The 26,232-nt window shown below is 41.5% G+C and overlaps 1 protein-coding gene and 1 long non-coding RNA gene across 2 annotated transcripts in view; one reads left to right on the top strand and one right to left on the bottom strand.

The window, feature by feature from the left end:
* Positions 1-9,664, bottom strand: part of CASR (calcium sensing receptor) — a 30,154-nt gene extending 20,490 nt beyond the window's left edge. The window contains exons 1-3 of the mRNA XM_040250541.1: positions 9,477-9,664; positions 6,737-7,043; positions 1,748-2,632 (exon numbers count right to left, since the gene is read on the bottom strand). Coding sequence (XP_040106475.1) covers positions 1,748-2,632; positions 6,737-7,043; positions 9,477-9,664 — 1,380 coding nt within the window. The remainder of the gene's footprint in view (positions 1-1,747; positions 2,633-6,736; positions 7,044-9,476) is intronic.
* On the top strand, positions 1,946-13,006 carry LOC120870978. Its single transcript, XR_005722914.1, has 3 exons — positions 1,946-2,019; positions 11,361-11,521; positions 12,977-13,006. It is a non-coding gene; the product is annotated as an uncharacterized LOC120870978 (long non-coding RNA).
* The last annotated feature ends 13,226 nt before the right edge of the window (positions 13,007-26,232 follow it).

Below are 26,232 nucleotides of genomic sequence, written 5' to 3' on the forward strand. Positions count from 1 at the left end.
GACGGCAGTCCACCAGGCTCCCCCGTCCCTGGGATTCTCCAGGCAAGAACACTGGAGTGGGTTGCCATTTCCTTCTCCAATGCATGAAAGTGAAAAGTGAAAGTGAAGTCGCTCAGTCGTGTCCGACTCTTAGTGACCCCATGGACTGCAGCGCACCGGTTCCTCTGTCCATGGGATTCTCCAGGCAAAAGCACTGCAGTGGGGTGCCACTGCCTTCTCCAGAGAAAGACACTAGTACTTACTAAAAGACTGTCTGTTCTTCTTTCTTGAAACTCTACTCCTTAGTATCATGGTTTCTGAAGTCTTTTTGATCTTTGACTTTCATTAGAGCTCCTTTTTCTTTGTTAGGCAGTGTGTGGGGTGCAATGTGAGGAAGAAAACTTTCAGTCCCTCATAACATTTAGCCAACAGTGATGTCTGAGTGAGACTTTTCATACACAAGAAGGGCTGAGAACCTGTAGGTCCTCCTGGTTCATTCTACCAGCCTAGACAGTCACTCCTTATTCTATGAGAATTGCTAAAGTGACTGACATAGGATGTACACCCTTTGTTTCTTGGCAACTTTTCCCAAGGGTTTGAGGTGGTTGGGTTCTGTATGTAAAGCTATTTTCATTATCAATTTTTACCCAGTTTATTGATTAATTTGAGGCATGTTGGAAATCCTACTTAAAACGATCACCACCTGTTCAGAGTTTGAAAATTTACTAGTTGCTTTCACATAGATCATCTCATTTCCTTTTCCAAAAAACTTGGGTGGAAAGTAGGCTGGGCATTACGGTCATTTTACCGATGCAGAGACTGACTTAGAGCGGTGTCTTTCCTGAGATGATGCAGACAGTAAAAGGGGGAACCATAGCTGAAGCTGGATGCTGATTCATTCAACCCATATTCAGGGGTTCCACACTCTCCCCTCACAACCTTCTCATCACGAACTCTGATAGTTCAGCCTATCAGAGGAAAATACAAAGAGAGCGTAAAACACAGTCTGACTGAAAAATCAAAGTATGTATGCAAGACATGAACGGCTTCATGGGATATGTCAGGTCAGACTTTGATTTTCAGAAGCTCTTGGTTATGTCTCCTGTGTATAATTCAAAAATTCAAAACAAGTCTAAAGAGTAGGGGTTCCACTGAAGTTTGGATTATTTTTTATGATAACTACTTCAGGGCTTCTTTTTGAAATATCCAGCATCTTTTTAAGAAGAGGGTTTTTTTTTTTTTTTCTGTGCCCTTGATTTACTTGTGTTCTAAGCTTAGCTGACTTTCTTGGGGTCCAACACATTATATTGTGAGTAATACAAAGGCAAAAGAGGTGGCTAAACATAGTGACACTAATTTTATGGTTTTATGCCCCTTAGCATATGGGATATAATAAGTACTCAAGAAATATTTGTTGCCTACAAGGGACTACTATCTTTAATTTAAGCAGTATAAAGACACTCCACCCAGTACTAAATCTGTCCTGGGATATTTAAAAATATTTAGGGACCATACTTCAGGTATTTTGAACCACTAGCCTAACGAATAGCTGAGCTCAAGGCTTGAAACAGAGAATCAAATTAAATTACTATCAGTTTTGCAGAAGTCAGTTGCCCAGATGTTTGAAAAGGCAATTTGACTCCAAGGCTACATCTAGTGACCTCATTTAGGTATTGACTTTTTGAGGTAACCACTTTAATCTGTCTTGCTTGGGTCAGTCCAGCTCTGCTTATTACACAGTGAACTGCTGTCTAAGAGAAGGAGGTACCTGCCAAGCTTCAACCTTCTTGATATCTGCACAGGAACCGTTGGTGAAGAGCCCTCTCCCAGGTATGCAGGTGTATATATCTTGCAGGGCATGAGCAATAGCGTAGACGGCTAAGTAGACATTGTAGGATATCCGTAAATGTGTATAATCCATGTAAGGAGTCTCGACACTGCTGATGTTCTCCTCTCCTGTACATAGAGGTCGGAAGGCAGTGGAACTATTGCTTATCCTGGCACCTCCTTCTTCATGACCTCTCAGGAAGGTGTCCACGGGTAAGGGTCCTTTAGCACCTTCTTGCAGGTGGCAGTTAAATGTTTCTTCCCAAAACTCCTTGGCAAAACCGTTGTGGACAGATTTCCTGGGGTGGACTTTCTGCAGGAATTCCCGGAAGCCTGGGATCTGCCCAGCCTTCAAACCAAACCCAATTGTGCCTCCGACCACATGGAAATACTCGGGCATAGCAATCAGGGAAGAGCTGGCCCAGGCCTCGCTGGCCAGCCAGATCCTGCCTGTGATGTTGCGCCGGACGATCTCTCTGATGAGGGGCTCCAGGTCTGGGCCGCTGGAGAAGACGACTACGACTCTGGCGGTGGAATTCTGGATCGCGCCCACCACCTGCTGGATCTCTTCCTCGTCAGAGTACTGGGAGATGAGCTCGCTGAAGTCGATGCAGATGTCTCTCTCCTCGGCTTCCTCTCGGAACTTCTCGATCCCCGGCCGGCCATAGTCATCATCAGCTGCAATCGTGCCCACCCAGTTCCAGCGGAAGTACTCGATGATGTCAGCCATGGCTGTGGCCTGGTGCTCGTCGTTGGGTATGGTGCGGAGGAAGGACTTGAACTGATTCTTGTTGCTGAGGAGTCTGCTGGAGGAGGCATAGCTGACCTGGAGAGAATACAGATCGAATGAGTGAGGGAAGTGCCAGGTGGACCTCAAGGCTGTGTGGAGGAGAATCTTCGAGCATTCATTGATCTAATACATCAGACATGCGGGCTATGCTGGCCACTGCAGACAGGATAAAAGTGTGAGGACAACCGGAATCTGTTCCTTTCCAGTGTGAGCACTCAAGCACCTGCCAGTCTATCAAAGAGCATTCCAGTTCCTAGTAGGTGGTCCTTCACATTGCTCCCTTCAAAACGGGTCTGGGACTTCCCAGGTAGTCTAGTGGTTGGGAATCCTCCTGCCAATGCAGGGGACACAGGTTCGATCCTCGGCTAGGGAAGATTCCTCGTGCCCTGCCTGGGGCAACTAAGCCCCTGAGCCACAACTACTGAACCCAGGCTCTAGAGTTCTTGAAGATGCAACTACTGAAGCTTGTGCACCCAAGAGCAAGTGATCTGCAACAAGAGAAGCCACCATAATGAGAAAACCACACACCACAACTAGAGAGCCTGTGTGGAGGAACAAAAACCCACTATAGACAAAAATAAATTTTAAAAAATGGATCTGGCTATAAAGTCAACTCAACAACCATAGGATCTGCTTATCCTATATGCACTGTTCATAATTTCTCCTAACTTTCTCTGTGCTTCTTCATTGGTTACAATAGCTCCATGCACATATCTTCTGCCTGTGGGGTCCACACTCTCATTTGAATATTTTAGCTTCCCCTTTACTATAATGAACACTTTGTCCGTGACTCACTTCTGGAAGGAGTCAGGTTCCCTTTGGATTATGAACCTAAGGCTCTTTAGAGGAGCCCCAGGGGTTCCCCTTTCTTATTCTGCCTAGTTTCTCTCTTCTAGTCTCCAGCTATTCCCTCTCTTTCTTCCCCTATCTTCCCACCTACTCTACCCCCACAGTACTTTAGACAAAAGTACCCACAATTGCAGTCATTTCTAAGAACTGCTTATCATTTAGGCTCAATTAGCCATTTAGGTTTATTAGGCTCAATTCCCCTTCGTCACAATACCAATGAGGTGCATGATCAAATATAGTCAGAAAAACATCCTTTCCTGTCCTGGCTTCTCAGTGAGCTCAGCCACCACTGAGAGCCCTTGCCTCTGCAGTTTCAGGTGGTGGTCGAGGCTGCTTGACAGACTTAAAAATTTTTTTAAATTTATTTGGCTGTATTGACACACAGGATATTCAGTCTTTAGTTTTGGCATGTGGGATCTAGTTCTTTGATCAGGGATCAAACCTGAGCCCCCTGCATTGGGAGCTTGGACTCTTAGCCACTGGACCACCAGGGAGGTCCCTTGACAGGCTTTTGATGTGGGTCTGCAAAACTTGGAGAGGCTGAAAAACACCCTGGAGAAGCTGTCTTGATGTATTTCCACTTTCCAGGACATAGCCAGTTCTATATTTGAGCATGGGACTGGGTCACCAACAATTGAAAGCCAAGATCTTTGGTGGTAAAAGATCTTTGCTTAAAGGGGTATCCAAATACCATGTAAAGCATTCATTAGTGCAGAGCTTCCAATATCTTTTCACCTTATGGCAAACATAGAAGGTGGGCTGAATGGAGAAGACTGACTAGTTCTGACCACCCTAGACCCCACCCACCATCCCAGAGAGGATTAGTGTCTTAGCTCATCTGCAGCACCCTTCGGTGTTCTGGCTCACCAGTTAGGAAGTTCCAAGTTACTGGACCATTTTTTCTGAAGGACAAAGCATTTTTACACTAAATGGAACTTCTCAGAAATGAGGGAATGGTAAGGGCTTTGATTTTGGGAATTATAATGTGAAAGTGACACCTTTTTCTTTCATTGAAACAACCTACTTCTTGTTCTATTATGAGATCTCATCAGGCAGGTAGTTAGATTAATTGTTGAGATGTTATTGTTTTTAGAGAGCTCCATTTGCAGACTCAAGTGACAGAAAAGTCTATTCAGGCCTTTTGTAAATTCATTCATTATTGTTCACTTCTTGATCTTTTGAAAAATGGGCCAAAAGGGTTTCAAAGATTTGAAAATTACAAACATATCCTTCATGGATATGTTTCTTTTAAAGAATGCATTTATAATATTTGTCTACTTTTAGAAAGGCAAACTATAAAAGTGGGGATAAATACCACTTCATTACCCACTCCTCCCCCAAAAAGCCCCTTAAAAACACACAAAACTTTTTTGTTGTAAGAGGGAAGAGTTTCATGAATGATTCAGAAAACTTCTAACCACAACTTTTTCCAGCCAGCTCACTTGTTCCAGCCACTTGGTGGCGTGAGTGGCATAAGAAATACAATTGGGGCCTCTGTTATGGCACCCCACTCCAGTACACTTGCCTGGAAAATCCCATGGACGGAGGAGCCTGGTAGGCTGCAGTCCATGGGGTTGCTCAGAGTCGGGCACAACTGAGCGACTTCGCTTTCACTTTTCACTTTCATGCATTGGAGAAGGAAATGGCAACCCACTCCAGTATTCTTGCCTGGAGAATCCCAGGGACGGAGGAGCCTAGTGGGCTGCCGTCTATGGGGTTGCACAGAGTCGGACACGACTGAAGCGACTTAGCAGCAGCAGCAGTCCTCACCTTGCAGGGCAGTGGTTCCCAGCTCTGCTGTGCATTAAACTCCTCTAGAGAGCTTTCAGAACTTCTGATGCCCAGGCTGCATCTCACATTAATTAAACAAGGATCTCTGGTGGGTGAGTCCTAGTCATCAGTATGTTTAAACCTCTTGAAGTGATTCCAACATGCAGCCATGACAGAGAACTGGGGCCACAGATATACTTACATTGGTTTGACTGATAATCATTATGGTTTCCTCAACACTTTTAAAATTCAAGTTCAACTTAACTTGATCTTTCATCCAAACCACAATGAATTGATGGCAGTTACATCTTACATCTGTTGACCATGACAACTTGCTTTTTTGTGTTTTAAAATACTACTGCACAATATGCTAAATATAAAGATGCATATTTGCATCTTGTCCAACACATTTACTGTTGCGGGCTTTGTTAGATCATTTTGGCACAAAGATTACAGAGCCAGGGCTTCCCCATGGGAAACACCTTTAATTCCCTGAAGTAAGGATTCGGGAAATGATGACAAGACTTTCTCAGTTGCCACATATATAAAAAGGGATAATGGCTATCACCAAGGAAATGGAAAGCTTCCAGCCTAGAAATGTGAATTAGCAAAGGTACTCTTGCAAATTTTAAATACTAGATGTTGAAGAAAATAATTTAAAATATGATTTATAATTGCATTTAAAAATTGATATCAGAGATGCAACACAGTTGGGCTGATTCTCCCATCCACGGACATTTAGGTTGTTTCCAATTTTTCACTATTATAAAATGATGTCACAGACCTATAAATATTAACACGAAAAAAGGTTTGCTCTATAGACTTCATGGGAAAAAAAATCAGTCACAAGATGGCATTTAGAGTTTGCTGTCTTGTTTTGTTGAAAAAAAAAAACACGCAACTTTGAACAAATATTTATTAAAGCACTTATTTCAGTGAATTGTTAGTATCTGAAAATGCAGACATCTATTTCCCTCTCTAGGCTGAGCACTTGCACAGTAGACACTGCTTATTCATATACATTCTACAAGTACCTGTTGAATGAAACAGGATATTTTCCAGTTCTAGAATGTGCAAGATAATGATTAAGTGCCGGTGAGAAAATATGCTCTACTTTCCTCTGAGCTAAACTTTCAACCAGAGGAGAGAGAGACAGAGACGTTTCAGGGAATAGGATTTACGGCAGATATTTTGGGTTTGAAAGGTGGGATTTACAGCATTTGGTCTTACTCCTTTTAGGAAGGGCAGAAGAATGGCCATAAACACTAAAGTTAAAGAAAAAAGTTTTATGTTTGAAAGAATTTTGGACGAATTGTGAAGGTCTAGTAGACGTTGATGACTTTGGGGTCTCAGAAATCCCCAATGGTCATGATACAGATAATTAAAAGATCTTTGGTGCCAAAGTAAAGCCAGAGAAAGGAAAATATAACAGCAAACTGTATCAACACTGGGTGTGGCATCCTCCAAGCCTGCTGCTCCTGATCCCTGCCCTCATTGCCCCATCTAAGGCAGCATGGGTACCTGGGGGATGTAGAAGAGCCCCAGCAGGTTGGCCACTGCTGTGGAGATGCCTGAGCCAGTAGCTCCCACCACTGCGATGGTAGAAGGGATGTGCTCTGAGCAGTTGCAGAACTCATCAAGGTTCAAAGAGTCGATTTTATTCTGCGCCACAAAACTCAGGGTGGCCTCCAAGGCTTTAGAGACGGTGTTACAAGTGTCGAATATCCTGTATCCCAGGGTCATGTTGGGAAGAAGGGCTGGACTGCTGTTTATTTCCTCTATGGCAAATATCATAGCTTGTAACCAGCGAAATCCTCGGAAATTATACCTGGAAGAAAGAAGAAATGGAAGAAAGCAAGAGGCTTTCTGGTCAACTTTTTTAGAGTACAGACTGGGCAAAGCTGGGTTTGAACCTGGCTCCGTAACTCTAATTTCATGACACTGCCTTTTCTGAGACTCAAAGTCCTCTCTGTAAAACAGGGATAACACCTACCTCAGAGGGAGACTGTGAATATGAGATAACTACAAAAAATTCTCAGTGTGGTGCCTCACACAAAGTTAGGGATCAATAATAACAAGGATTGTGGTAATAGAATGAATCATTTTTAATGCATCATCCAGTAAAGAATTTGAAGTAGCTGATATGAAGTATTTTAATAACAGTAATACAGAGATTTTAAAAAAAGGATCAGGGAAAATATAAATAGATTAGGATTTTAACACATAGGAACCTAAAACTAGTTTCAGATTTGCAGTCACAACTTTAAACTATGACATTTCTGGAGGCTGAAGGGGAAAGAGAAATGAGTGATCTCATCTTCATAAACAAACAAGCAAACAAACAAATATTATGCATAGGAAGCTGTTCACAAACAGTGGTTACTTCTGGGTGGTAGCATGATGAGTTTTAACATCATGTGCTTTTTCTGGTCTCTTTTATACTTTGTATTTTTAAAAATGAGCATGCATTGCTTTTCAAAGAACATTATTTTAAATAAAAATCAGGCAAATGAACAAAGAGAAATAGGGTCCGTGACATACCTTTTGCCCTCCCAGGACACAGCACATAGTGAGAACTTGGTAAGTGTTCTAGATCTGTATCAGTGCCCAGAGAAGAAAACCTAACAATTTTGCAGGTTCTCTCTTTGTATTGTGGGTTTCATGACTTGAACTCAGTGGCAGGGGGAAAGAAATATAAGCTGTTATACTTCACTGTATAGTTAGCTTCCCAAAGTTCCTGGTCTAACTTTTAATGTGACATTTTCTCTTAGTAATATTTGTTCATATTTCCCTCATTTGTTTATTTTTAAACCTGAAAAGTTATGAAGACATATTATAGGATTTTTCATTACACAAAACATCTATACTGCTAAACTGATTTTCCTATCTGTGTGTGTGTGTTTGTGTGTGCATGTGTGTGCTCTGTTGCTCAGTTATGTGTGATTCTTTGCTGCCCCATGGACGATAGACTGCCACGCTCCTCTGTCCATGGAGTCTTCCAGGCAAGAATACTGGAGTGGGTTGCCATTTCCTTCTCCAATCTGTCTTTAATACAATTAATATATACATATTACTTCAGGGCAAGTTCTTACGTGATCTCAGCTATGTATGTGGTGCCTGCACAACTCTGTCCTGTAGGGTACAACAAAGGGGATACATGTCCTCATGGATTACGTGAAGGTTATAAGCAGCAGCATCAAAACTCTGCACTTAGCTTTTCTGCACTCATTAAAAAAATGTGAGAATGTTATCTAATTTGTGAACCCTCATTAGAACATGAGCAGAAAACCAGTTTTGCTGGAACAACTGTAGTTTTTTTTCATTTTCTAGCTATCAGAAAGACAAAGGAGAAGTGCTGGATCCCATCTGGAAGTTGTAAGTTTCAAGAGAAAGTGCTCTTCTCTCTCAGAAGATGGGTCAAGGCTTGAGGTGCAGTAACGGTCTCTGATGTTCAGATTAAGGGTGGTGATATACAGCCTACTGTCCTCTGGAGAAGTCAGACACTATTTGAAGGAATTGTGCCCAGTGTTAGATGCCATAAGAGGACTCATGATAAATTAGGGAATATTAGACAGAGGGCATCCAGAGTGGTGAGGGTCTGAAAATCATGCCATGAAATAATTATTTAGAAAACCAAGACTATTATGTCTGGAAAAGAAATGATTCAAGAGGGCATGTTAGCTGTCTTCTAATGGCTGAAGATAGAGTCCATGAGAAAGTTAAATGGATTCTGTGTTAGCAGGGAAATTTCAGCTTTATATAAGACTTTCTAATAGGAGAGGTTCCAAATGCTATGGGCTGCATTTTGAAGATGCCTGGGTCATGCCAGTCACTAAAGCTTCTTTCAACTTTAAAATCCTTAAAAAAATCAGAGTGAGGCAGCCAACACTCAATTATGACCACTGGGGGCACTTAAGGTCAATGGGAGGTTTTACTACTCAGGTTTGCAAAAACCTACAATAAATTTCTTTCTAGGTACTTAATCTTCCATTAAGCAACACTGCCTCCAGGTGAACAATGATGACTCAGTTACCCAGTGACGGAGCACAGGCTCCAACAGCCAATGGGTTTTTCTATTTAATATCTTTGACATTTGATTTTTAGAAAAATTTCTTTTAAAAAAATGAGGGGAGGGGATAATAAACATCAGCATGATGACTAATCACCATTTCTGAAAAGAGAACCAACTTTGAAAAAATTATTTTGGGTTTGGTACAGCTTTTCTCTAACCACTCAGAGGAGAAGCAACTTCTGACTTTACCTGATACACTCCACGGACTCCGGCCTCGACTTTAGATCCTGATCTTTCGCTGCAACCCCAAAATGAATAGGAAAGAGCCCTCCGAGGATAATGTCCCCTTTCTTCTGGGCTCGCTGGTCGGGCCCATAGGCGGAAGTGCACCAGGTAGAAAAAGCCAAGAGGACCCAACAGCAGCTATAAAGTGCCATAGTTCTGTTTTCTCTCCAGGGAGAGGGACACGAGCGCTGGTGGTCTGGGGGCCCCTGAGGACTTTTCCCCTTGGTGCGACTCACTCCCTGCAGTGGGGGCACATGTCTACAGAATTAATAGAATGGAACCGTGGTGCTTGAATTTCCATTTCTGCCTTCTCCATTGCAGACTAGTGAGGTGGGTGGCTCTTGAGTCTTCAGAAGTCACATCATGCAGAGACCGTGTGTAGTACTTTCTAAAAAAAAGAGAGGAAAAATGAATTCAACTAAGCCTCAATCCCATGTTAGGATGACTGCAACAGAAATGGCTCGGTATTTCCATTTAGAGAGGCAGGTGGGGAGGGCATGGCTTAGAGGCTCATGTTTATGGCAATTCGTGTAAGATACAGAAAACTTCACTTGCCCATATTCAGAGCAGAACCATGTTTAAAGAGGCCACTGATAAACCGAAGCTCCACTGATGTTGCCACTGAATTTTAATCTATTCATTCTTCCCTATGAATAATGCTTAGAACTGGCCTAGTGGTAGCTGTTCCTTGTATTGTAATGCTGTTAATGCTCTTTTATTCAGCATACATGTTTTTATGGAAAATACAGATTGAGTCATATTCAAGTTTAAATCTGACTATAAGTCAAACAAAAATGTCAGAGAAGGCCTCTGATTTTTATTTATTATGGTAGCCTCCCATTTTGGGGCCTCTTTATTCCAGATCTATGGTTTCAGTTTGTAAAATGATACTCCATAAACCATCGAAGAGCAGTTCTTGTAAAGGACGCAGATAAATCAAGGGTCTGATTATGTTCTACTAGACTCTACAGCTGGATCTAGGGAATGGTCCTTCTGCCTTAGCACCATTATCCTAGTAGGAGCTCTCTGCTTCTTACTTTTCACTCTGTCTCACCCTTTCTGTGGGTCAACTTCAAATCACCAATTACATGTTGATTGCACAGCCTCTCCTGAGGCTCAGGCCAGGCTCAGGCCCAAGTACTGTAACTGTCAACTGGGCATCTCCACCCCAGTGTCCCACAGGCGCTTCCAACTTGACAGACTCTAAACTTACCTTCATCTCAACCTTGTTCCTCCGTTTTCTGGCTCAACAAATGACATGTTATCCACAAAGACACTACCTCCTCCCTCTTCTCATGACTGTCCTTCACATTCAAATAGTTACTAAGTTCTATAGACTCTACTTCTTAAATGTCATTGGAATGCACCCACTGTTTCCCATTCCCAAGGCCATCTTAAGTCCACCAGCATTTCTTATCTGGATTTGTGCAGTTATTTCCTAACTGGTCTTCCTGTCTCTGGTTTTGTCCCTTTGCAATCCACCACTGCAAGTCTTTGGATGCTATGGAACAAGTGGTTTGGAGCACAGGCTCTGGAGTTTGAATCATAGTTCTAACCGTCTGACTTTGGAAAAGTTACTTAACCTCTGAACTCAGTAAAATAATGCATGGCGAGCCATTAGCACAGTGTAACTAGTAAACTCACAAGAAACGCCAGCCGTAATGAATACCTTTCCAGTCTCACTCTTGCTAGTCTTCCCTTTGAACTTCACACTGCAGCCTCACTGAACTTCCATTACATCCTCAAGTACAGGCCTTTTAAAAAATCCTTAGACCTCACATATGCCATTCCCCTACCATGATCCCTCTGGCCTAAACTTTGCCTGGAAAACATCTCCTTGTCTTTCAGCTTTCAGACATCCATAGCTGAACTCCTGTGGGCCAGACACAGCCTTGTACCAAGATGTTTGTCCAGCTTGGGAGTGGAGCACAGGTTGGATTTCTAGCCACACTAACCCCTCAGTTGTGCAGTGAGCAACTTAGAGGACTCTTCAAGGACTCTGAGATTAGGTAGGTCCACCTGTTTGAGTTTTTTATATCTTGTATCTTGGAGTTCCAGTCTTGGAAGACTGATCACACTTTATTATAATTAGATGCATAAATATCTGATTTTATACTCCAAGCTCTTAACCATGGTCATATGCATCCCTAGCCCCTTAGGAGCCCACCTGCTTCTCCAGTAGTCACACTAGCAGAGGGTGCTGAGCCCTCATTGGAAGGAGCACCCCAGCAGATACTCAACATTCACAGAATTGTCTCCAATAACGTCTGAACATCCATGACCATCCTCGTTCTATGTGTCCAGTCCTGCTCTCAGACTTTTGGCTTCATTTCTTGTCCTTGGTCATATATTCATTCATACATTTAATAAGTACATGTGCTAAGGACTGGAAATATAAAGGCGCCACACACAAGGATGTTCTCTACCCTCAGGAGCTCCCCAACCAGTGGGCAGAATCTACCTCAACATTCAGAGGTAAACTACACACACACACACACACACACACACACACACACACACACTAGTAACTTTGTTTCTAGTGATTACATTCAACTTTGCTCACCAGCAGTTAGCACAAGGTCTGAAATAGGAATTGCTGAGTATTTGTTTGTTGAATAAATGCATATATGGAATAGTACTTTGGAGGAAGATAGAAACTAGCATCATGTCAGGTCCTTTAAACATCCAATGTATTTTGAACCTTACAATGGTAAAGAGGGCAATAACAATTCCACTTTCTAGATGGGGAAATTGATTACTCATTGAGAAATTCTGGTGCTTGAATTAAGAATGACTCAAGAACTCAGAATTTTAAGAAATCCTGTGTGGTGTACTTAATGAGGAAAGGGGACATTATAACTTGCTAGGGGAAGTCTCTGAGACCTGTTAGATTTTTCCTGTGAAAGATTAACTACCTGGAGAAGTTTATTAACTTCATTAGTACATTCAACAGAAAATTTATGGCAAGTAATAGATAAAGTAGAGATTTTGGGTCAATTTGCAGCAGTTAATTCCACGAGTCTAATGTGGTTTCCAAACTACCCTTTTTAGTCTAATTGCTTTCAAAGCTGAGAATCATTTTATATCCTTCTTCCCCCTTACCTCCCACATCCAAATATATTGTTCCATTGACTCTACCATCTCTTTCCACTCCATTTTTCCTTCTCGATTCTTGTTGCCACCACTTTAGCCAGACTACCATTGCTCCACCACCCCCAACTTCTTTGTTGCAAAAGTTTTCTTATCTTTCCACCTCATTTCTCCTAATCCCTACATATTGACGATCACAGAAGTATCAAGTGTGATCCTAGCACAGCGGATTAACTATTGGTTTCATCATTGTGACTTTAGCTTGTAATAATTAGCAGGCAAAAGTTCTGAATAATCACTAACATTTCAGTTGTAGGATCTATGGTAGGGACTTTGAATTGTATCCCTCATATTATACTCCATTTATGGCATAGACATTACTTTGCCAACAAAGGTCCGTCTAGTCAAGGCTATGGTTTTTCCAGTGGTTATGTATGGATGTGAGAGTTGAACTGTGAAGAAAGCTGAGTGCCGAAGAATTGATGCTTTTGAACTGTGGTGTTGGAGGACTCTTGAGAGTCCCTTGGACTGCAAGGAGATCCAACCAGTCCATCCTAAAGGAGATCAGACCTGGGTGTTCTTTGGAAGGACTGATGCTAAAGCTGAAACTCCAATACTTTGGCCACTTCATGCGAAGAGTTGACTCATTGGAAAAGACTCTGATGCTGGGAGGGATTGGGGGCAGGAGAAGGGGATGACAGACGATGAGATGGCTGGATGGCATCACTGACTTGATGGACATGAGTTTGAGTGAACTCGGCAAGTTGGTGATGGACAGGGAGGCCTGGCGTGCTGCAATTCATGGGGTCACAAAGAATCGGACACGACTGAGTGACTGAATTGAACTGAAAATAGTTTTTACCTGATAAGGTTGTTCAGAATAAAGACTACTTTCTCCATAATTACGTATGGTCATATAACTACATTATAATTATGTGTGGCCATATGACTACGCTTTAGCCAATGGGATGTAAGCTGAAGTACCCTATGGCAGCTTCTAGGAAACTATGCTTAAGAAAGAGTTGGTGTTTGTTCTTTGTTATTTCATCTCCCCCTTCCTCTGTTCTGCTGCATGGAGGTGGATGTGACAGGCTGGAGCCTATCTTGAACCATGAGCCATATCCCAGGGAATGATGGTGCCATGACCTGCGGATTTCATGGAACAGAATCTCAGGCTGTTCCTGAACTTTTACATGACAGAAAAAAAACCTTCTAGCTGGTTAAGCCATATTTTACATATATATATATATATATATGCAGCTATGTAACAGTTGGTTTCCCTTGGTGGCTCAGTAGTAAAAGAATCTGCCTGTGAATGCAAGAGATACAGGACAGCCCAGTTTGATCCCTGGGTTGGGAAGATCCCCTGGAGGAGGAAATGGCAACCCACTCCAGTATTCTGGCCTGGAAAATCCCATGGACAAGGAACCTGGTGGGCTACAGCCCACAGAGTTGCAAAGAGTTGGACATGACTGAGTGACTAAGCAGCACATGCACGATATTAACAGTATCTTTTCCAAGAGTCACAAATAAACTCATTTGTTCTCTTCACTATAAGTTCATTTCACTTAAATCCTACATAATCATGTTTACCTCCTGCAAAAAGTATCTCAAACATAAGCTGAAGCTAGTATTTCTTCTTTATCCCAATGGCAGATAGAAGAAGAAATGACTCAGACTAGCTGGTTTTAATTTAGAAGGTCCTTGAAGTCATGAGTGTTTCAGTACTGACAGGTGATTGATTGATCACTGAGCTCCTCATCCAAGAGACTTGGGATGGGAGGTCAGCGCAGACTGGTCTATGGTTCCACAAATTCATGAGCTTCTAAATTCATGCAATTACTTACTCACTCGAAAAACATTGATTGAGCTCCTCTATTTGCTAGACACTAGGGAGTGCAAGGTATTGAGGCAAGAAAGTTGAGACTGTTGTCTTCAAGGCGCTCATGGTTTAAAAGGAGACAAGATGGTGTATTATAATTACAGTGATACAAATGCTAAGAAGAATAATGAATTAAGCATTGAGAAAGTACAAAGGGAGGAGTGACATTCTTTCTGGTGACTGCCATGAGACAAAATTAATTCATAGTGGGGCCTGGAAGCTTCAAGGGGGTGGAGCCTGTCTCTCTTCCCCATTGTAAACTGGCACCAAGCACAGTGCCTAGAACTTAGTAGATGCTCCACAGATATTTGCCGAATGACTAAATGAAGCATAACCAGTTAAAACTAGGGACAGGTTGGGCATCGCACGGAGTCGGACACGACTGAAGCGACTTAGCAGCAGCAGCAGCAGGGCAATTCTAGGATGGAACAGGGAAGGGGTCAACCCACGAGACTGAAAGTTCCCAAGGGAAGGGGCTTCATGATCACAGTTGCATCCCCAGCATGGAACCAGGAACCTGGTACTGAATGGGTGCCCCCAAAATACCTGTTGAACTTGCATTTGTCCAAAAAGTTGGATGGCTCATCCAAATTCCAGAGGCAAGGACAAATTAACACAGGACAGTGAGGCAAGGTTAGGGGGTCAACACAGAAACATTTCAAGTTTCATAAAAGAAATCTTGGCTCTTGCCCTATGGCTTTAACATTTTGAGAAATTCGGTACTCTAGAGGAGAATGGTTTTGCCCACCTTTCAATGAGAGAAAACAGAGGCACTGACCTTCTGAACATAAAATCACCTAGTAAATGAGAAGCACAACAAGCTCTGAAACTACAATTTCTCAACTCCCAGCCTGCAGAAATAAGAATTCTAGGTTGCCTAGAAAAAAGGTGTTTATGAAACCCAAATTGATTTCCAATAGAGATCACTTATCATTTTTCTTCCTAGGGCAAGTACACAGATTTGTCTCTGGTTTATTGTACTGTTATCTTTGCCCTCTTTTGTCATTCTGATTTTGAAGAATACTAACAGTAAGCTGTGAAGCCACCACTGCAGAAAGATGAAATGTGTATGTTATAATGAGGGTGAACAGGAGGGAAAAACCTGAGAAAATTCAACTGTTAATCACAAAACCCCGTGGAGCTGGTTCTGGTTACAGGCTTTTTATCTCTTGCTGAGGACACATCCGCAATGTGGGTTATTATAAGCACCTGATACACATTTGCCAAAGCATTAGAGACCTCTTATCTGTGATCACCAATGTGACCGACCTCAGTTCTGTGTTAGACTTCACTCTTCCTATATGAAAGCAGGGGACACCTTGTTTTACCATGAGGGCCCTCTTTCAGCACCGCGGGAGCACAGACTGCCGGGTCACACTTGGCTGCCTCTCTCCAGCCCTGCTCGCCACCGCCCACCAGCTGCACAGGTTCTTACCCTCCATCTCCCTGACGACAGGTGTGACTTTTGAAGAGTCCATGCCTCATTTAGCTCTGGTAATGGCTTAATTGAGTCGGAAAATGCAAGGACAGGAGCGTGATAAAAAACCAGCTGAGTTGGGTTCCTGTTAGTCATTGGAAAAAGCTACCAGGGAAGGGAAGAGAAAGGAAGGATGGACTTGAGTGGGGAGGAGCAGCATGGGGTGCTGAGCAAAGTCTGGGAGAGAGCTCAGAGAAAGCAAATAAAGAAGATGAATAGGAGAGGAAATGGACATTCATTAATGTTGTACTCTGAGCTCCTTGACACAGGGTCTGGAACCTGGAGGGGTTCCGTGAATGACTGAATGACTCTGTGTGTGGAGGGCCCAGGGTATGATACACTGTCTTAGAAGTTTACAAAACTATTGCAAAAAGAGACAGAAGAAGAAAAAATAGAATGAGAGTTGAGGGGGGTGAAAATTCCAAGTTAAAAAATGACAAGAAATGCTCATTTCTCTGGTTGAGAATGTCGTGAGTTGAAAATAAGGGGACACTGGCTTTGGGCTTTGATTTTGCCTGTTCTGTTCCATGGCAGAACTGAATGGGTTCCTGGGGGTGTGAGACACAAGTTATGAAATTCCTTGTCCTGAAATGTTTCCTTTAAGAAAGCTCTGCTGATACATGTGTGGACACCCTCAGACTTAATAAAATGGTTCAGGTGAAAAGTAAAGACATGTAAGTCATGTTTTTATAGAGAAAAATGCCAGAGCTTCAAGTCCTATGTGAAAGAACTATTTCTATTGAGTAATGTCTCAGTATTGCCTTTCAAAATCTCAGGGAACCCTGACAACCCAGGGTGGCATTTTTCAGCTTCGTTCCCCAAGATGACCTGCCATCCCAAGGTATTCTGCAGGTAAAATAAGGTTGTGTACTTTATGCCACAAGGGCACATTCACCTCCCCAAAGCTCTGACAAGTCTTGCAGTAAAGAAAGCTGCTTCACTTTAACCCACTCATTCCCAGATTTATTTTAGCCTGGGACACTTTTCTCCCTTCAGGACACTTGTTACAATGCTGTGAAGTACAGGCTGGGCAAGTGCTGACGTAGGTGAAAGCATAAAACCCTTAACCTGAGCCTTTCCCAGTCTCTCTGGATGCATTTTGGGGAGGTATGTCTGCCTCTTCCTGGACCTAGCATTTTTTGTAACCCCAGCTATGAAATTCCAAAAGGTAATACTGGGGAGAAGGAAGGACTGAAGTGGGAGAGGTGAGCACTGACACACACTAGAGTCATTTTCCAGTTTTAGGCATATATGCCTTCTTTCTCCTCCTGAGGGAGTATTTCTGCTGACCTCAATAAACTTGCACACCAAACCCTTCTCTCTCCTACTTGCAGCTCTTCTGGCCTCAAAACTGTGTCCCCCTACAAGGACCATGGGAACATGCAGTGGTGTGCTGGCAAACCAGCTCTTTGAAGGCCAAGTGAAAAACAAAAACAAACCCCCAAATGCCCTGATTTGTAGTGTTTACTGAACATTCCCACCATGGCTGAATTCAAGCTACCAATGGCTCAACAACCTGCATAAATCCTGGTTATTTAACCACAGGCTCTTGTGAAGCACTAGAATCTACTGCAGCATACCACTGGGACACATCTCTAAGTAAATGGAATCCTAGTCTTTGGCAAAACTGCCCAAATTACTTTATAGACATTATGAATCTTTTATCTCCTGTTTCCCTCTCTGCTCCAATTGTTAGGAAGCTGCAAACCAAATTTGTGGCCCCATTCTAGAAACTAGAAGCGTGCATTACTTTTTCTAATTTCTTACTGCTCTTGTTTCACTCCAATTTCCTCACCATGTTAAATCTTTCATTTTTATAAACGGTAATGGGAATATAAACACACAAATAAATGCATGAATCTGGTGTTTTGTTGCAGGCAATAAGTGTCCCCAGGTGAAACTCTCTATGTAATTAGGAAGAAGGGGCCTGGGAAAGTCATTATTTCCTCACTGAGTGAGTAGATTTAAACAGACTGGGACACCAGGACATTAGTTTAAAATAAACTACAGAATTTTAGAGGTAAAAGGGACCTGGGAAGTTTATCTAGTTTATACTGAAGCCTTCTGACTCACTGATGTTTGGATTGTGGTGGTCAGTTTTATCACGTGTAGGAACTGAAACTCAGAACTCATTGAAAAAACTCATTGTAAGGGTTAGTAATGAAAAGGAAGTAATTTTCTTTCTTTTTTCACTGATTTGTCAGTGTACCCTAGTATATCTTAGTATTATTTTAGGTCTTTGAAAGATTAAACTTACTTTTAATTACAGCCTGAAATCTATTATGGGAATTCTCATAGTTTTAATTGGACCTCAGGTGCACAAAATTGGATTAATCCATGGTTGGTGACACAGCCTCATCACTGGCCCTTGCCTGATCCTTTTATATTTCTTTACTATTTTGATTTTTTTTTCTGTTCTTATATCTTTCCCATATTTTCTTCAGAGTTTTGGTCCTTTCTCCTCAAATTTTAAGAGTTCTTTATATATTACATATTAGCCCTGTATCTGTGATATATGTTGCAAACATTTTCTAATTTGGCAGCTCTTTTTTGATTTTATCTTACCATGCAATTTAAAAAAACACTTTCATGTAGCCAAATTTATGAATTATATCTTTTACTGCCATTGGATTTTGAGTCAATGTTAGAAAGCTTTTCCTTACATTGAGTTTATAGAGAAATTCACCATATTTTTTCTAGTTTATTAAATTATTTTCAATCAATTTCTTTTTTACATTTAGTTTCCTAAAGAGTGTGGAGTTAATTTTAGTATATGGTGTGAGGGATGGATCTTTCTTTTTTCCTGCTGTATCTTTGTCCATCTTTTATTTATTTGTTTACTTTTGGCTGCACTGTGTTGTCATTGCTGCGCAGGCTTTTCTCTAGTTGTGTTAAATTGGGGCTACTCTCCAGCTGCAGTGCGGGGGCTTCTCATTGCAGTGGCCTCTCCTGTAGGGAGCACTAGCTGTAGGGTGCACGGGCTCAGTACTTGTGGCTCCAGGGCTCTAGAGCACAGGCTCTATAACTGTGGTGCACGGGATTAGTTGCTTCGTGGCCTGTAGGATCTTCCTGCACCAGGGATTGAACCAGTGCCTCCTAGACTGGCAGGCAGATTCTTAACCTCGGAGCCATCAGGGAAGCCCTATGGTTTCGATTTAATTTTGTCTTTTTTCCAAGTGGCTGCCTCCTTGTGCCAGCAATAGTTATTAGAAAGCCCATCTTCACTTCCATGATTTAAGATACCACATTTATTATCTCCATATTTATTCAGATACACTTCAGGTCTTTCTATTCTATTCTACTGGTCTATAGGCCTATTTGGGGAGTAGTATGCTATTTTCATTATGGGAACATATAGTATGGTTTCACCTAGTACAGTTTGATACCTGGTAGACTGGCCTACCTTTGTAGCTTGTATTTCTTAGTGTGTCCTAGCTATTACTGCATGTTGGTTTTTCCTTAAGAACTTTAGCATCAACTTGTCAGCTCCACAAATAACAGCTTGTAGCTATTTTTGCTGGGATTGTTTTCACCTTTATGACGATAATTGTCCTATCTAAGAAGAGAAATGCCTTACCTTTTGTCTAGGTCTAATTTTCGAGTGTTTCATCTTTTAGATTTTGCACATTTTTGTCAAGTTTATTCATAAGTATTTAATCACCTTTGTTATTATAAATGGGTCTTCCTTTACAATTATGTCCTTAAGCTGGTCATTGTTTCTGTCTGTGAAAGCTATTGTGTTTCATATGTCAATTATATATCAGATACCTTGCTGAGTTATGTTACCATTTAAATTAGCTTTTAGTTCAGTTCAGTTCAGTTCAGTCGCTCAGTCGTGTCCGACTTTTTGTGACCCCATGAATCGCAGCACGCCAGGCCTCCCTGTCCATCACCATCTCCTGGAGTTCACTCAGACTCACGTCCATCGAGTCCGTGATGCCATCCAGCCATCTCATCCTCTGTCGTCCCCTTCTCCTCCTGCCCCCAATCCCTCCCAGCATCAGAGTCTTTTCCAATGAGTCAACTCTTCGCATGAGGTAGCCAAAGTACTGGAGTTTCAGCCTTAGCATCATTCCTTCCAAAGAAAGCCCAGGGCTGATCTTCAGAATGGACTGGTTGGATCTCCTTGCAGTCCAAGGGACTCTCAAGAGTCTTCTCCAACACTACAGTTCAAAAGCATCAATTCTTTGGCGCTCAGCCTTCTTCACAGTCCAACTCTCACATCCATACATGACCACTGGAAAAACCATAGCCTTGACTAGACGGACCTTTCTTGGCAAAGTAATCTCTCTGCTTTTGAATATACTATCTAGGTTGGTCATAACTTTTCTTCCAAGGAGTAAGTGTCTTTTAATTTCATGGCTGCAGTCACCATCTGCAGTGATTTTGGAGCCCCCGAAAATAAAGTCTGACACTGTTTCCACTGTTTCCCCATCTATTTCCCATGAAGTGATGGGACTGGATGCCATGATCTTCGTTTTCTGAATGTTGAGCTTTAGGCCAACTTTTTCACTCTCCACTGTCACTTTCATCAAGAGGCTTTTTAGTTCCTCTTCACTTTCTGCCATAAGGGTGGTGTCATCTGCATATCTGAGGTTATTGATATTTCTCCCAGCAATCTGGATTCCAGCTTGTGTTTCTTCCAGTCCAGCATTTCTCATGATGTACTCTGCAAAGAAGTTAAATAAGCAGGGTGACAATATACAGCCTTGACGTACTCCTTTTCCTATTTGGAACCAGTCTGTTGTTCCATGTCCAGTTCTAACTGCTGCTTCCTGACCTGCATACAGATTTCTCAAGAGGCAGGTCAGCTGGTCTGGTATTCCCATCTCTCTCAGAATTTTCCACAGTTTATTGTGATCCACACAGTCAAAGGCTTTGGCTTAGTCAACAAAGCAGAAAGAGATGTTTTTCTGGAGCTCTCTTGCTTTTTCCATGATCCGGCGGATGTTGGCAATTTGATCTCTGGTTCCTCTGCCTTTTCTAAAACCAGCTTGAACATCTGGAAGTTCACAGTTCACGTATTGCTGAAGCCTGGCTTGGAGAATTTTGAGTATTACTTTACTAGTGTGTGAGATGAGTGCAATTGTGTGGTAGTTTGAGCATTCTTTGGCATTGCCTTTCTTTGGAATTGGAATGAAAACTGACCTTTTCCAGTCCTGTGGCCACTGCTGAGTTTTCCAAATTTGCTGGCACATTGACTGCAGCACTTTCACAGCATCATCTCTCAGGATTTGAAACAGCTCAACTGGAATTCCATCACTTCCACTAGCTTTGTTCGTAGCGATGGTTTCCAAGGCCCACTTGACTTCACATTCCAGAATATCTGGCTCTAGATTAGTGATCACACCATGATGATTATCTGGGTCGTGAAGATCTTTTTTGTACAGTTCTTCTGTGTATTCTTGCCACCTCTTCTTACTGTTCATTGATTCTCCAGCATCTCCTAGAGATATTCTTTTTTCTTTCTTTCTTTCAACCGATTTTTTTTTTAATGGCCACACAAGTGAAATCTTAATTCTTGTAGCAGGGATTGAACCTGCACCCTCTGCAGTGGAAGCACAGTGTCTTAACCACTGGACTACCAGGGAAGACCCTATTATTTCTTTTTTTATTAAGATATAATTAACACATAACATTATATTAGTTCCAGATGTGTAACACAATGATCACCATTCATAGTCTCAAGCTTTTTTTTCCTTGTAATGAAACTGTTAAGATCTACTTCATTAGCAACTTTCAAATATACAATACAGTATAATTAACTATAGTTCCCATGTTGTACATTACATTCCCATGACTTATTTATAACTGGAAGATTGTACCTTTTGACCAATTTCTTTTATTTCTTTATTGACCCACTTTTATTTCTTTACTTCTGAGTTATTTTTAATAATGAATAAAATCTATCATCCAAAACAAAGAACATCAGTAGAAACCTATGTTCCCCTCTTGTATACTGTTCTGCCTCCCTCCCACCAAAGAAACCATCACCCTAAACAAGGCATTCATCATTTCTTTGCTTTCCTCCCTACCCTCACCCCCCAGAACACCTGCTTAAAGACTTTTAAAATCACAATAAAGCCTGGGAAGATGCACATCAAAATGATGAGTGATTAGATCTCAGTGATGAGATCTGTATTTTTCCTTGGTTGTTTTGTTTGTTTGTTTTGTTTTGAAAAAAAAGTATTACTTTTAAATCAGAGGAAGGCATTGCTGTAAAATTTTACTTAAAAGGATGGCAATACAAAACAAAAACATTTACCAAAAATGAAAAACATTGCAAAAAAGAGATTTTACTAAGATTTTACTATCTAGTTTTAGTATATATGGGCTTCCTGGGTAGCTCAGCTGGTAAAGAATCTGCCGGCAGTGCAGGAGACCCTGTTTCAACTCCTGGGTTGGGAAGATCCCCTGGAGGAGGGCATGGCAATCCACTCAAGTATTCTTGCCTGGAGAATTCCCATGGACAGAGGAGCCTGGCGCACTACAGTCCATACAGTCACACAGAGTCAGATGTGATGGAGTGACTAAGCATGCACATGCTTAGTATATATACCCTGAAATATATTTTGAAAATATGCCTATGGATACCTTTACTTCTTCATATCCTCCATACTTTTTTTTCTTATTTTTAATTGTCATTTTTACCTCATCTCACTTCTATCTCTCTCTCTCAAAATAAACTTTTAATTTATATATAAGACATCAGATATGTACAAATCATAAGAGAACTGGCACAATGTAAACATATCCATGTAGGCAGCATTCAGATCCAGAAAAGAACCAGAATCCCTGAAGTCTCACTCATGACTCCTCCCAGTGATTACGCTTCACCCAAGGTAATCAGCAGCCTGACCCCAGAGAAGGGCATCGCTACCCACTCCGGTATTCTTGCCTGGAGAATTCCACGGACAAAGGAGCCTAGTGTGCTACAAGTTCATGGGGTTGCAAAGGGTTGGACACAACTGAGTGATTAACACTTTCACACTTCACAACCAATAGCCTGACCTCTTTCGATTACAAACCAGTGTTTCATATTTTTGAACTTTGTATAAATGGAATTATACAATATATATTTTTTGTGTCTGCCTTTGTCCAACATTGTTTTTGCAAGATTCATCTGCATTGTTATATGTAACCACAGTTTGTTTTTCTCACTGTTATATAGAATTTTATATGATTGTATAATACATTATCCACCTCCCTGTTGATGAACTCTTTGGAGTTTTAATGAATAGTGCTGCTGTGAATATTATTGAATATGCCTTTTGGTGAAATATGTTGAGTATATACCTAGAAGTACAAATGTGGGGTCATAGAGTTTGTGTATGTTTAGTTCCAGTAGGTAATGCAAAAAGTTTTTTAAATGGTTGTATCCCATCGCTTCATGGGAAATAGATGGGGAAACAGTGGAAACAGTGTCAGACTTTATTTTGGGGGGCTCCAAAATCACTGCAGATGGTGACTGCAGCCATGAGATTAAAAGATGCTTACTCCTTGGAAGAAAAGTTATGACCAACCTAGATAGCATATTCAAAAGCAGAGACATTACTTTGCCAACAAAGGTCCATCTAGTCAAGGCTATGGTTTTCCCAGTGGTCATGTATGGATGTGAAAGTTAGACTGTGAAGAAAGCTGAGGGCTGAAGAATTGATGCTTTTGAACTGTGGTGTTGGAGAAGACTCTTGAGAGTCCCTTGGACTGCAAGGAGATCCAACCAGTCATTCTGAAGGAGATCAGCCCTGGGATTTCTTTGGAATTAATGATGCTAAAGCTGAAATTCTAATACTTTGGCCACCTCATGCGAAGAGTTGACTCATTGGAAAAGACCCTGATGCTGAGAGGGATTGGGGGCAGAAGAAGAAGGGGACGACAGAGGATGAGATGGCTGGATGGCATCATGGACTCGATGGACGTGAGTCTGAGTGGACTCTGGGAGTTGTTGATGGACAGGGAGGCCTGGCATGCTGCGATTCACGGGGTCACAAAGTTGGACACGACTGAGCAACTGAACTGAACTGAACTGAACCAGTTTATCTTCCTATCAGCAGCATATGAAAATTTCCACTGATCCATATCCTTGCCCACCCTTGGTATTGCCAGTCTTTTATATTGTGGTCATCTCTTGCTTTCCTTTTATATAGTGATATTGTGTCCATCTGTATTCCTAAAAAGTATTAAAATTGTTTTTAGTTTTGAACTTGATACAAGTGTATCATGCTGTAATCTTCTGAGACTTTTTTGGCTTAATATTATAGCAATAAGATTTGCCTCTATGACTATGTTTTACTATAGTTCATCATTGACTGCTGTATAGTAGTCCACTGTGTGAATAGATCATACTTATGCACTTTTCCACTGATGGGCATTTGGACTGATGCAGTAAATGGCAATCCTTTCCTTCAAGTTTGCTCCAGAACTGTGCAAGAATCATGCAAGAGTTTAAGAAATTTGAAAGAAACTTGAAATGGATAACTGCTATTAGCTTCTTGCACATTTGCAAGGCCAAAATGACATACCCCCAGTGTTCTGTCATCCTGCTTTCAAGAAGATGTTCTTCTCAAAGTTAATGAAAATTACATACATTTAAAAAATTAGGGCTGTTTCCTCTTGCTTATTTTACCACTGCAATGAAAGACCAGAGGTAGAAAACTCTCAATCATTTAAAGGTAGAATAGAACAGCTTCATTTTTTTCCAGGCTTAGCAACCCAGATTTCTTTCAAATGTTTCTGCTAAGGGTTATCTTAAATATTTTCTAAAGAGATAGTACACTCATATCCCATGGACTTTCTCTAACTCTTTTTGGGTCATTTTTTAGAGTATGCTAACAAAACTTGGTACCATGGTTGAGACTGACCTCACGTTGGGGTGTACCACATCCCAGTCCTTCCATGACAGATCTCAGGATAAGTTTGCTGCCTTTTGCCCATAACTCCACACTCTAGCTGACTCACATCCACATTCTGTCATTTAGGTCCTCCTCATTTTTCTAATATACATTTGATTGAACAGTCCTATCCAGATTTACATTTGTATGTTTTAAATCCCCAAATACATCACAGTGCAACCATTCAAACTGAATATTATGTTATTATTGAAGAACTATTGCATCCTGTTAAGTTCATTTTGGATTTTGTTCCTGTTTTTTAAGGACCATGTCTCCCTGTCAGGAAATGCCAGGAAAATGTTAAGGACTTATTAACTGGCCTCTTTAACTCTGCACAGAAGAATCATGAGCCATTATTTTAGAAAACAAATCCTGCAACATGCCACCTTCCATCGCCCCTATGAGAAGATGCTCCATAGTTAATGACACCTGTTGTTCTTCTGGAGAGAGCCTGTCTCAAAGTGATAAACCTTCCCCAAATAAATTACATCTATGTTTCTATAAGCCTGACTTTGAAGCTGGAATATGCGATGCATCCTCACACATGGTGGAAACCCATTCAGTTGATTCTCTGTAATGTGGTACCCCTCAGGGAGAACTGTGACTATATAAAGAGCTTCATATCTATCAGGCTGGGTGCAGGGCAACATGAGGTCTTTGGATCAGCAGCAGCAGCAGCAGCATCACCTGGGAACTTGTTAGAAATGAAAGTTCCTGGTCCTACCCCAATCTACTAAATTAGAAATTCTGTGGGTGGGACCCAGCAACCTGTGTTTTAACAGGCTCTCTTGATGAATCTATTGTACACTTAAATTTGAAAAACACTGCGTTAGCTCAGGTGAATAGTCTATTTGTGGCCCTAAAAAATCTGTTTCCTAAAATATGATTTTCAGAATGAAACTTTTCCCCCACTATACTATAATCGCTTCCCCCCACTCCTGTCCACCCCCACCAGCATAAGCTAGGAAAACAAAAATGCACAGGAACAACGACCGTTTCCTGTTAACTCATTCTTCAGCTTCCTTGAAATTTTTCTCATGCAATAATTGCTAACATTTTATGACACTAGTATTCCAGGAAACATAATTCAGAAATCATTGCTCTCTTGCTAGGGTAACTTTCTGAAATGCGTGCATAAGCAGGACACATGTTCTGTGAACTAGAGAATGGCCATTTACCACAGAATGGCCACTTCTTGCCCCTTCTCCCAAGAAACGGAGGGGTTTCCATTCTATCTGGTTTCCATTCTCCTCTACCTTTCTCTGCAGAATCTTGAGAGCTCTATTTTTAAACCTAAATCTTTCATTATTAACCATTTTAAAATTTGCAAAATTTGAGGTACATACTCCTCACAGCCAGTACCTTAACCCCAGAAGCCCA

Source organism: Oryx dammah, unplaced genomic scaffold (assembly GCF_014754425.2).
Source record: "Oryx dammah isolate SB20612 unplaced genomic scaffold, SCBI_Odam_1.1 HiC_scaffold_2, whole genome shotgun sequence".
In the NCBI taxonomy this organism is placed as follows: domain Eukaryota; kingdom Metazoa; phylum Chordata; class Mammalia; order Artiodactyla; family Bovidae; genus Oryx; species Oryx dammah.